Consider the following 13228-nt stretch of genomic DNA (forward strand, 5'->3'; position numbering starts at 1 on the left):
GATTCTTCCCAGGACAACCATTCCTGAAATCCTTCCTTTGACCCAGTCTGCTGTATGTCCATTCAGCTCCACGTCAGCTGTTTCTGCTGCAGATCCTACTTTGGGACGGTCATGTTAACTGTTTTTTTGTGGCATCTGACCAACTCCTACATCGTCTGGTCTCATGTTACTTTTCCTTTCTAGTATGGATATTTGGGGGCATCTACATGGGAATTTGATACATTTGACCCCTTTGGCACAGCCTGGCATTTCTCAGACTCATCCCATTTTCTCTCTCTGGTCCCGGAGAGTATGAAGTCAAAAAGCTTCTTGGGGACTTATATTTACAGGCATCCCAAGATCAGATAATGCGTCCACCTTACTTTTCTATTCCTGCCACATTGCGCAGCACACAATAGGTGTACAACAAATATTTTTTCAATGGATGAATAAATTATAGATATATCACACTCTAAGCAGGCAGATGATGAGTTAATATAACTTCCATTGTGCAAGTACTCTGAGTATTTCTGGATTATCAACAAATTTATAGCCCAATGATTAATGCTCATAAAGTGCTTTGAAATCCACAAAATAACAGTGCGGTAAAACAGTCAATTGTTATTGAGTGGAGGTGATCAGAGGAACAGACCACACAATTCACTGAGGTGTAGAAGGCAGGTATGAATGAGGATAAAAGAGAAATGGTACATTCCAGAGAAAATGAGAAATAATTAATAAAAAATAAAATAAAACTCACCCTTGTCATAATCATCTTCCTCAACTGCTTTTTCTTGAAGTTTCTGAAGCTTTAATCTTAAGGACTTTACCTATGTTGGTTTGAAGGAGGGGGGAAAAATGAAAGCCAAATTACAATAGCACTCAAGCAAACTTATTTTTTTTAAGCCAAGAACATTTAGAAACTATTTCAAAACTGAAATTCTTTATTCTCCTTTAAAAAAAGAACCGCAAATGTACATTTTTCCCATGCCAGATGCATTAGCTTCTCAAAAAAAAAGTTATATAAAGAGAAAGTGTAATTTGAGTATAAAGTCCACAGAAGAGTTAGAAAGTTATTTTAAACAAAAACATCACATTGTACCCTTATCTGCAGGAAAAAATGCATAATAAAAAGGAACGCAAATTTCCTGACCTGACTGAATGCTCACTGTTCTCAAAATCACATTAAAATTATGAAGATAAACACTCTGAGACTGAAAGAGAAGCCAAGAGAAGAACATGAGCTTCCACTCAGCAGGTTGTCCTGCCGGCTGGGTGACAATGACAGGAAGGACTTCACAAAACCCTTCCAGAAAACAGTATCGTCTTATTTAACCCACATGTAGACACAGTGATCCCGTCGTTTGTCGGAGAGTTAACAATACATTCATTTTTAAGTATTTTTCCTCTCGACAGGAAGCCCAGATATTTTCTGAAGATGGATTCTTGGCCTATCAGTGAATGGATTTGGCCTTGCTCCCTAAAACACACCTTCCTCCCACCCTTGCCTGCCTCACACCTATATGTCCTTCAACACCCAACTCAGGTGTCACCCTCTCCAGCCTGTGTTAAATGTCCTTCCTCTATATTGCCATAGTGACCTGTCCTTGGACCTAGTCATATGACCCACTTAACAAATATTCACTGAGTGTCTCCTTGGGGTGTCAGCCACCAGTTTGAGGTGTTGAGGGTACAGCACAAAATTCTAAACCGTCTCTCGACACGCATTCTTGTGCAGGAAGACAAAAATTAACATAATACGGTTTGTGGAGCCTTACAAAGTGATGAGTGTCGGGAAAGAAGAAAAACCGTAGAACCCAATAAGGGGCATCAAGAATGCTGGCAGGCGGTGGGGCTGCAGTTTTAAATAAGATCTCACTGACATTTGGGCAAAGACTTAAAAGTGGTAAAAGGGGAAACCCTGGGGCTCCTGGAGAAAACATTTCAACAAAGAGAAGAGTCAGAGCAGAGGCTCTTGGCAAAGTGTTGCTGGCCTTGCAAAGTAGATCGCTGAGTCTGGGATGGCCTGATTAAAGGCGGCTGTAGATGATGAGGTCAGAGAGGCGATGGGGAATGCATCATGAAGAGACACGAAGACCACTGAAAAGTTCTGATGTTGAGGGTGATGGGGGGGCACTTGGGGGGTTCTGAGCACAAAGTCCATGACCTGTTTGAGGTTTGAATAGCCTCACCCTGACTGCAGCGGGCAAAGGAAGAAGTCAGATGGCCAGGGGAGGCCATGGAAACAGCCCAGGAAGGAGGTGACGATAGCCTGAATGATAGTGGGAACAGTGAAGACAATGAAAAGGGATCTGATCCTGGACACATTCAGAAAATGGCTGTTGGAAGACAGAAAAAATGGGATTTGTTAACAGATCGCAGGTAGGATACGCGAAAGTCAAAATAAGGCTGGGTGTTTGGTCTGAGCTTGCGGGACAAATGGAGTTGCAAGAAATTACCGTAGTACTCAGGACACCACAGTACAGCCATTGTTTTGTTTTGTCTGTGCGCTCCATTCACCCTTGGGTGTCTTGAGGGCAAGAACTATTTTCTAATCATGTAGAAGATGGCAGTGCTCACCCTTGTTTGGTTCTCCACTGCTCTGAGCACATGGAAGGATTACACTTCCTTCCCCACCTTGCTGTGGGTAATGGGGTGTAGCTGCAAGTGTTAGAGGTTACTTCGGCGTTGGGCATTTAATTGCTCTTGTAGGATCCTTACTGTTTTCCTCCTTGTCCCAGTGACTGACTCATACGTTCAGGTAGTACAGGCGGGCTTCCTGAGTGACTCTGCGGAGCGGATCCCCCAATCACCTCTGTGAAACGCGACTTTTAAGCAAGAAACACAACTTTGTCCCGTGAAGACACTGATACTGTGTTGCTGTCTGTTTCTAACCAACTCTAATACAATCCAAAGCCAGACACAAGTAAGTCAGTAAATACTTTCTGAATGAGTGAATGATTACATTAACCCCTTTATCCTTGATTTGCTCCATATTACAAGTGCAAATTTTACCAATAACTCAGTCGTACATATTAGAGATAGAACAAAGTCTGTATGGGTGGTTCAGCTGCCATATAAAGCGTACCATTGCCATCACCACACCCATGGGGTGGTACTGTTGAACGGTTACTGGAGCTGAAGCAGAAGAACTACAGGAAAGAAAGTCAAAGAAAACTTCATTTATAGCCAACATCCACTTCACTTTGTCCCCTTCAATCAATGATCCCTGTAGGACGCCGAACTGATGCCCCGGGAGATGTCTGAATGTCCATCTTTGCTGGAAGCAGAGGCACTGATGGTCATGTCTCATCCAGTGACACAACCTTGTAAGACAGGCGATTTCTCTCCATTTCCTCCAGCTTCCACAAGCTGAGGCGAGGCTAACTTGCAAGGTTCTCTCTTCCTCCTCTGCACACCCAGTTAGCATTTCCTTTGATCACAATTTTCTCAGCCCCGTGCAATCCCTGGCAGTGTCCCTGGGTGGCTATTTCTAAACAGCATAAAACACACATTCTGTCAATCCTCATTCGTGGTCGTCGTGTTCTATAACGTCACGGGAAATGCTCAGTTAGCAAATACTAAACCGTTGCTTCCAGGGGAAACAAGTGTTGGGCTTCTGAGAGCCTCTGATCACAACATCTTTGTCAACTGATCAAGATGTAACCTTGTTTTATGTGCGCTTCCGTTTAAAGATGCCTTCTTTAATATATATGGCTGGCTCATTAACATAGAACTCATGGCCACCAGCGCTACAGCTCATGCTGGAACAAAGCTCATTCAACACGTTTCCTCGGTAAGGCACATTGCAGCCTCCTTGCACCTGGGCAGCATGGCAGCCCAAAGCTGTGGACCATTTTAAACAGGGAAATCATTAGGGTGCCTGGGTGGCTCAGTTGGTTAAGCGTCCGACTTCAGCTCAGGTCATAATCTTGCTGTTGGTGGGTTCGAGCCCCACACTGGGCTCTGTGCTGACAGCTCAGAGCTTGGAGCCTGCTTCAGATTCTGTGTCTCCTTCTCTCTCTGCCCTTCCCCCACTCACAGTCTGTCTTTCTCTCTCTCAAAAATAAATAATAAAACATTAAAAAATTTAAAAAAAAAAGATTTTCAGGAGGGTGTGATTTACCTGCAGGTAAGAGAAGAGTTTAAAAGAAAGGGACAAACTATCAGTTTCACCAAAACGCAGAGAGCTGAATCGTGTGGACTGCAGAGGAGTCCCTACCAAGGGGAGGTTCTGTTTGTTTGGCTATTTGGGAGGGGGAGAAGCTGGTCATTATAACGGCATTCTACTTTCGCTTCACTTGAGTGAAAGCTTGACTTTTTGAGATGGAGAAATACAGATATGTTGTCAAGATTTGTTAAAAGAGATCTTGGCAATGAAATACTGAAAACTGACCTTTAGAGTTGGAATGATGATACAAACCTCTTCTTAGTGCCTGTGACCTTGTGATTCGTAAAAGGAAATACATATTTGGTCTTTGTTCACTTCTGACACAGAACGCCTAAAACCCTAGAAATTTCCTGTGAGGAGGGCAATAAAGTTGTCTTTTGTTATGTTAATCAGGTGACTCCAGGAAGACACCGAAGGCTGAGGGCTGGTTGCCAGGGGAACCAACCACATGACTGGAGAGGAGGGGAACTTACAGCCCCCATCCCCCAACCTCCTGGGAGGAGAGAGGGGCTGGAGGTTGAATCAATCCCAAATGGCCAATGATTTAATCAGTGCTGCCTGTGTAGTGAAGCCTCCCTAAAAATCCGAAGGACCGAGTTGGGAGAAATTCCAGGTTGGTAAACAGGTGGACATTCAGGGAGAGTGGTGTGCCTGGAGAGGGCATGAAACCCCATGTCCTTTCCTCACACCTTGCCTTCCTTCTGGTTGTTACTGAGTTATATCTTCCTATAATAAATATATGATCTATTAAGTAAACTGCTTCTCTGAGTTCTGCAAGCCACTCTACAAATTAATCGAACCCAAGGAGAGCGTGGTTGTTGGAGCCTCCTATCCATGGCCAGTGGGTCAGAAGCACGGGTGATGCTCTGAACTTAAATGGGCATCTGAAGAAGAGGCAGGTGGTCTTGTGAGACTGAGCCCTTAAGCTGTGGGATCTGATACTATCTCTGGATAGGTGCGGTCAGAATTGCGTTGAGTTACAGGACACCCAGCTGGTGTTGGAAAATTGTTGGTAGGGGCAAACACCCCTCCAAGGCTGGAATTGGTCTTCTTACGCCTTAGCCAGTCAATCCAAAAAAGGTGTCAATTCAGTATCTGTGGCCCTCTTAACAAGATTAATTATTCACTAAAAACAAAAATGACCTGGGGCGCCTGGGTGGCGCAGTCGGTTAAGCGTCCGACTTCAGCCAGGTCACGATCTCGCGGTCCGTGAGTTCGAGCCCCACGTCAGGCTCTGGGCTGATGGCTCGGAGCCTGGAGCCTGTTTCCGATTCTGTGTCTCCCTCTCTCTCTGCCCCTCCCCCGTTCATGCTCTGTCTCTCTCTGTCCCAAAAATAAATTAAAACGTTGAAAAAAAAATTTAAAAAAAAAAAAACAAAAATGACCCAAGCAACCTCTAAGGGCCGGAAAGTATGCCAGGCTTCAGGCACCCAAAACTGTCTAAGAGACATGACCTGTGGTTATAGAGCTCATGGCCGAGTGCAGAATTTGGACCCTCAAGCAAATGATTATCAAATGTGATGAGTGTTATAAGGGGCATGTCCAGATTGCTACGGGAGCAAAATGGAAGGAGGGATTCATTTGGTCCAGAGGGGGTAGGAAATGTCTCACAAGGAAGTGGCTTTAAATCCACACCAAGGGGATTACAGGAGCTTGGCAGATGGAAAAGTGCAGGAAGGTCATTCCAGGCAGAGAGCAAACTGTAAGCAAAGGCCTGAGGCACAGCTTTCCCTGGTGTCTTCAGGAACAGGAAGCAGCACCAGATGGCTGAGCCGGCAGGGGTGAGGCATGGGGGCAGGCTGGAGCAGGTCGGGAAAGGTCTCAATTATCAGGATACGGGACTTGGCTACCATCCCCAGAAGAGCAATGAGCCACCAAAGGTTTCAAGCCAAGGAATAACACTTTCCCACCAGTGTTCCAGAAGATAACTCTGCTGGCCATCCGGAGGATGACCTAGAGAAGAGAGACACAGGAGGAAGGCAAAATCTCTTACAAAACCCAGGTTAAAACTAACAAGGATTTGAACCAGGGCAGAGGCCACGGCCGTGAGAGGCAGGTTAGCTGTAGGACTATGAGGGCTGACCAGATGTGCAGAGCGAGGAGGAGGGGGGTGGTGAAAATGCTTGCAGTTTCTCTCAGGAACTGGATGGAGTCCATTAATTAAAATCAGCAAGGGGTGCCTGGGTGGCTCAGTCGGTTAAGTGTCCGACTTCGGCTCAGGTCACGATCTCGCGGTTCGTGAGTTCGAGCCCCGTATCAGGCTCTGTGCTGATGGCTCAGAGCCTGGAGCCTGTTTTGGATTCTGTGTCTCCCTCTCTCTCTGACCCTCCCCCATTCATGCTCTGTGTCTCTCTGTCTCAAAAATAAATAAACGTTAAAAAAAAAAATTTTTAGTCAGCAAGTAGGTATCAAGACTGGGGCCCTTTAGAACGGGTTTGGTGGGGAAGACGATGGCATCAGTATTGAACACATCTAACTTGGGATTCTGTGCGTCAGCTGGAAAAGGAGACCTGCGTGCATATCTGGCCTGGCTTCGCGGTCCACCGGAGTTATAAATCAGATGGCTAGGCTGAGGTCCTTGAGGGCTACAACGGGGCAAACAGGGACAGGGCCAGGAACATCAGGTCATAGGTAAAGAACTGAAAGTAAATGAGGTGCAGGGCACCTGGGTGGCTTAGTCGGTTAACAGTCCAATTTCTGCTCAGGTCACGATCTCACAGTTCTTGAGTTCAAGCTCCACGTCGGACTCTCTGTTGCCAGCACGGAGCCTGCTTCGGATCCTCTCTCTCCCTTTCTCTCTCTCTGCCCCTCCCCTGCTCTCTCTCTCTCTCTCTCAAAAATAAATACATAAACATTTTTAAAAAAAAGAAAAAGGAAAGTAAATGAGGTGCGATTGCTAGAAATGAGCATGACCTTCACACTTTCAGGTACTTCTACCAAATGCCTGATGAGTGGGCCCTCACTTCCTTACATACATGTACAAATGAATGCACATGTACATATGCACACATGTGCACACATCACACGCACACACACCCCAGGAGGAAAACACAGCCTTTCAGCAGGAGGAGCCGCACAGCCCAGTGAGTCAGCCTGGGTCTCTTCAGGATCTTTCGGGAGTAGAACAACCCTCTGTACACACCTGTAGGACAACTGGGTGAACAGAACCGTCCTACCGCCAGGGCTCACGTGCATACAGCCCGTCCTAGTTTCCAAAGCCCTGACATTCTCACCGCAACCACAGAACACTCCTGTGCAGCGTCACCATCTCTAAATAAGGAAACTGAGAGTCCAAGAGATGTAATGACCAGGAGCGAGGTCTCCTGACTGTGGCAGGCGGTTCCCACCGGGGCAGGATGGAATACAGTGAGTACAGTAAATGCAAATGACGCCCGGCATCTTCCCCAACATGGGGCATCGGTGTCTTTATGCCGCTCCCCCCCACACACCAGCCAGTTCCAGCTCCCCAGCCCCCCGGGACCCCTGTTTCAAAGCAGAGCTGGGCAGAGCTAACCACACATCCGTCAGGCCAGGAATTGCAGAGGAACGTACAGCCCAAGAGAGAGCGAATCTGAGCATCCGCGTGACAGAGAAGATGAGAATGAGAACAGATTTGTGTTCAAACTGAAAGAGAAGAAACAGGAGTGCAGCAACATCTTTTTGCAGCCAGTTACCAAAGGGGTCCAGGCTTGTGACAATCACGGGCCCCAGAGGCCAGAAGACACCAACCTCCAGCTGCCTCTGGTCACTCAGCAGGCAGTCCAGCAGCACAGGCTCGCACCTCCTGAGTAGTGTTTCCCAACGGGGAGCATCCCCCACGCCGCTGCCCTCTGACCACGAGGGGACCAGGGGACAGGAGGAGGCAGTGTCCACGTCCGGTAAAGAACGCGTCTCACACTCCAGCCGGGGGCTGCCTGCTGCCATCTGGACAGGGTCGGCCAGGCTCTGAGCAGCCTTGACGTTGAAGTGGGGAGAGAGAAGTCGAGGGTGTGCGTGGGGCCTGTCCAAGCTGGCGTCCTTGGCTTCCGTCTCCACGGGGCTCTGACAAGGGGCCTCAGCATCTCTGGACGGCGGGCAGCCTTCCGCTTCCCCACGTTCCCCAGCAGAGCTGAGCGAGAGCCGTATGAAGCTAAAGCTGGAGGTGAAGCCATCCTGAGAGCCGGCCGGGGCAGAGGGGACCCTGGGGCCACTTTCAAGGTTGCACCTGCTGCCATTCCCCTCCTCTGAGGACAGACAGCCTTTTGTCCAGGTGCCCTTTGCTCTTTCACCGCCGGCAGCTTCCCGGCCAGGGCCTGGGGCCTCAGAACTGTCCATGGGTGGGAGCGCCCCCTGCCACCCAGTGTCCCCAGGGCCACACGACCTGGTGAGCCTGGCAGGTAGTTTGGTGTCAGCTCTGAGCTGAATCCCAAAGAGCCCCGAGGGTCCCCTCACAGCGGTCAGAGCCAGGCCTGGGTGGCCCACAATGGTCAGAGACGAGTCTGCTGGGCTCCCAACAGAGGGTCCTCGCCACTGGCCTCCAAGTTCAAGGCCACAGTGTCTGGCCCTGGACTCAGACTGGAGGGACTCCTCCCCGCACGCCGCTCCCTGGGCCCTTAATGGAGTGGCCACTGCTGGGTAGAGAAACCCGATCTGGGGCCCAGCTGTGCCTCTCATGTAGCCCGGCCTCCGTGCCAGCCGCCTCCTCCGAAAAGACGCTGCAGGTGGTAAGCAATCCCGGCTGCCTGGGAGGAAGAGAGAAAACAGCACCATAAACATGCAAATCTCACTGGCTCAGCTGGAACTGCATTTGGAGAGCATCCTAGGTTTAGAGGTCACCGCTCCGTGCATCTGTCAAAGAAGATGCTGGCTCAGTGGTCACGGGGCCAACCCGGGACGAAAATTCTCATGATTCCCTCCAAGTGCTTGCCTCGAACGTGCAGAAGCAACACAGCATCTCAGCTCTTCTGTTTAGCAGAGCAGCTGGCGTTGCTTTGAGTTATGCCAGCACATCAGCAGGCCCAGTGGAGACACAACCTCGGCGGCTCCTTCAGAACCCCTCCAGCATCTTGCCTGTTGGGCTTTTAGGCACATCAGCACTTTTATCCCAGAGTGGGCCTGGAAAGCAAGCGATTGGAAAGCAAATGCCAGCACACTCCTCAAAGTGAGATGCGATCACTTATTCTAGCTACTTATTGAACAGTATGTGAGTTTTCACTATCTGAGCTGTCCATGTCCCCCGTGCCTCTGGACCATGGAGAGCCAGCTGGGACACAGCTTATCCCCATCAGTTCCTCTCACACAGTGGATCACAGGAGGCCCTGCCTGACATGCTCTACAAACCAGCTCTGCAAAAGGAACAGAAACGGTAAAAAACGCTAACACCTCACAGGCGGGATCGTAGAGCAGATGAGAACATAGACTCAGGCACCTCACTGCCTGGCTCAAAACCTGGATGTGCCTTTGCTGGCTGTGACCTTCCACAAGTTACTTAACCTCTCTGTGCCTCAGTTGGCTTATCAGGAAAATGGAGATATTAATAGTACCTGTCTCATCACAGGATGGTTTGTGAGCATTTAACTAAATGAGTTACTATGTCGAGACAGCCTAGAACAGCGCTTGCCACTGGTAGTAAGTATGATAAAGGGCTACTTATTATTTTTACGCTGCATAGGATGTTGTTACTCATAATAAGTACATCATCCACATTAATTTCTCTTGCTCCCTACCAAAATCCTGTGAATCAACCAAACCAGGAATTATAACTTTCTTTTTACAGTTAAGCACACTGACACACGGAGAAATGGATATTCCAGAAACCCCTGCAAGTGACTGAGTGGCCAATGTCAAAGTCTCCCGATTCTCCAGGCCCACACGGTGCTGTCATCGGGCTCTCTGCCACAGCATGAATCAGATGAGATGGAAAGCATACAGGTAACACCAGGAAGTACTTGAGCACAGTTGTAGGTATACTACGGTCTGTGGTGAGGAGTGAAACACAGCTTCACACCAGGCCCACGCATCCTGCTCTGCCCCCAGAGCATGGACAGGTCCAGGATCTTTGTCATGGTAAACGGAAAGTGCTAGGCATTTAGGCTCTCCGTGTGTTATGATCGTGGCACACACCAGTCTTTGGAATGGGTGTCAGTGATAATCCCTGGGGACATGAGCGCAATGACCCATGGGCCACCTGTTCCCTGAATTTGAGCATCAAAGGACAAGAGAGCCCAAGACGTGTTCAGCCAGTGTCTTCTCTTGCCAACCGGGCGTGCCAACTGCCTGGTCCGGGGGAAGGGCTAATACCACCCGTGTCCATAGGATTCTGGAAGCTGGCAGTGAAGGGAGGAATGTAAGGGCTATGAGGGTGGGAGAGGAAGTCAGGGTAAAGGAAGGAAGTATGTAACATACAACCCTAGGAGCATAATACCATTTTCATTTTATAAATAATAAAATTAAAGCTCAGAATTTTAACTTGCCCCAGAACTCCCAGATCATAGCTTACCAAAGCCTGTTTTGCTCATTACGAGACAATAAACCAGCACAATGCCCTGCATTTAAGTTGCTTGATAAAAGGCGAATGAATTAATGGATGCATGGATGAAGGGAGGGAGGGATGCATGAACGAAGGCCTATGTGGTTCTAAAACACATGCTCTTCCTATACCCTTTGCCTCCAAGTATATCACTTAGGATGAGAACTTGAAATGACAGGAAGTCAGAAGAAAGATTGACTTTCTTTTTCTTGACAGAGGGCATGCAAAGTTGGAATCAGTAGAAATGGACATGATGAAAATGTACAGAAAATGTTTAGAAGGAATCATTAATAGGCCAAATTGGACCACCCATTCTGATGGTTACTATCAAAAAAAAAAAAAAAAAGAAAGAAAGAAAGAAAAAAGAAAAAGAAAAAGAAAGAACACCAACAGGATTAAGGAGGGCACTTGTGATTAGCACTGGGTCATGTATGGAAGTATTAAATCGCTATATTGTATACCTGAGATTAATATTACACTGTAGGTTAACTAACTGGAATTTAAATTAAAACTTAAAAAAAATTATGAATTTGAAAATGATTTTTAAAAATCAGAAAATAACAAATGTTGATTAGAATGTAGAAAAACTGCACCTAGCGTGTGCTGTTGGTGGGAATGTAAAATGTTTTCAGTGCAGCTGAAAATAGCATGGCAGTTCCTCAAAAAGTTAAAAATAGAATTACTACATGGTCCAGAAATTCCACTTCTCATTATCTGTCCACAAGAATTGAAAGCAGAGTCGCAAAGAGATATCTGTACAGACATGTTCGTAGCAGCACGATTCACAACAGCCAAAGGTAGAAGCAACCTAAGTATTGATGAATGCATAAACAAAATGTGGTCAATTCATACAATGGAATAGTATTCAGCCTTAAAAAGGGAAGAAGTTCTGACACAGGCTATACAACTTGGATGAACCTTGAGGCCATCATGCTAAATGAAATAAGCCAGTCACAAAAGGACAAATACTAAATACTGTATTTACATACATATATACATTTATATACGGTGTCTAGAGCAGTCAAATTCACAGAGATAGAGAGTAGAAGGGTGGTGGCCAGGGGCTGGGGAAGAGGGAGTTGGTGTTTCCTGGGGACAGAGTTTCAGTCTGGAAGACAAAAAAGTTCTAGAGGCAGATGGGGCTATAGTTGCCCAACAATGTGAATGCCATTGAATTATACACTTAATAAAAATGGCTAAGAGGGTAGGGGCGCCTGGGTGGCTCAGTTGGTTAAGCCTCTGACTTCAGCTCAGGTAATGATCTCATGGTTTGTGAGTTCAAGCCCCATGTCAGGCTCTCTGCTGTCAAGGTGGAGCCTACTTCAGATCCTCTGTCCCCTTCTCTCTCTGCTCATGCTCCCCAGCTCATGCTCTTTCTCTCTCTCTCTCTCTCTCTCTCTCTCTCTCTCTCTCAAAAATAAACATTTTTTAAAAATGGCTAAGGGGGTAAATTTTATGTTCTATGTATTTATCCCAATTAAAAATTTTTTAAATGTTTAAAGAGGTCAAATTGGATCACCATGCTATGTGGCCCAAAGGGCCTCCCATTCTCTCCCTCAGGGGTGTCACCATCTGAGGATGTCCCCTGCATGTTAGGGCCCCAATCACAAGAAGAAGAGGATTCATGGGGCCGTGGGAGCTCAGGAGGGAGCAGGGGTTGGCTAAAAAGAGGGGCTAACTCTCATATGCCCATACAGTGAATCCAAAGGCAGTAGGGAGAACACTGAATTCTGGCTCCAATTACCAACAGAAAACAACTCAGCAATTTCCTACCTTGAGAAAGGAGTCCTGTGATACCTATATTGTCTTCTGGTTTAAAAAGACTTTTAACTATTTTTTTTTAATGCAAGGTAATTGTCTCCCAGATAACCCTTCTAAAGTCGAAACAGCGATGCCAAGGGGAAAATAATTTCTTTGAAATGTCATTTCTTTTACAGCTAGATGAGCCTTTTCTAAAGCTACTCAACCGAGGGTTCTGAAATCCCCCTAAGCCAGGTTACAGATGCTGCACGAAGCAGCTACCGGATGGGAACCCACGTTCTTACTGGGTTCTGGTGAGATGTCAGGGGGCCACCGTGCTGCATGAACAACAAGCCAAGAAGACCAGACATGAGAAAAATGCTCACCAAATGTGGGTATGAGAGAGGAGGGCCTGGTGTGTGGATGGCCCAGCTCCTGCACCCACCGGACCACTCATACATCCCATCTCCCAGCGTGGGCCTTCTCAGAGGGCAGCCCAAGAGGCAGGGACCACCACATTCTATGAACCCTAACCCTCAGGAGAGCCGGATCTGGAGGGCACTTCTGGAATGAGCTAGAAGGATTAGAAGAAACCCATATTGGGCAGATGGCAGCTCTGAAACTTCTAGAAAAGACCCCCAGTTCCCTGTATGCGAAGTCCCCTTTTTTCACTTTTTTTTTTTTTTCAATTTTTAATTTTTGAAGAAATGTATGATGTCCCCTCTGGCGAGAAATCAATGATTACCATATATCCAGGCTGAGATACTACATCTTAGATTTGTTCAAACCCAAGCCGTCCATCATGCCCTGCCTGCAGTTAAGGAAGGGTT

The 13228-nt window shown here is 47.2% G+C and overlaps 1 protein-coding gene across 3 annotated transcripts in view; it reads right to left on the minus strand.

Moving 5' to 3' along the window:
• DISC1 (DISC1 scaffold protein) overlaps nt 1–13228 on the minus strand; it is a 351679-nt gene that overhangs the window by 293820 nt on the left and 44631 nt on the right. For all 3 annotated transcript variants that reach the window (XM_086679680.1, XM_086679681.1, XM_086679682.1), the window contains exons 3-4: nt 7880–8871; nt 740–809 (exon numbers count right to left, since the gene is read on the minus strand). In XM_086679680.1, the coding sequence (XP_086535806.1) occupies nt 740–809; nt 7880–8871 (1062 nt within the window). The remainder of the gene's footprint in view (nt 1–739; nt 810–7879; nt 8872–13228) is intronic.

Source organism: Puma concolor, chromosome D2 (assembly GCF_028749965.1).
Source record: "Puma concolor isolate L17-30 chromosome D2, mPumCon1.1.hap2, whole genome shotgun sequence".
In the NCBI taxonomy this organism is placed as follows: domain Eukaryota; kingdom Metazoa; phylum Chordata; class Mammalia; order Carnivora; family Felidae; genus Puma; species Puma concolor.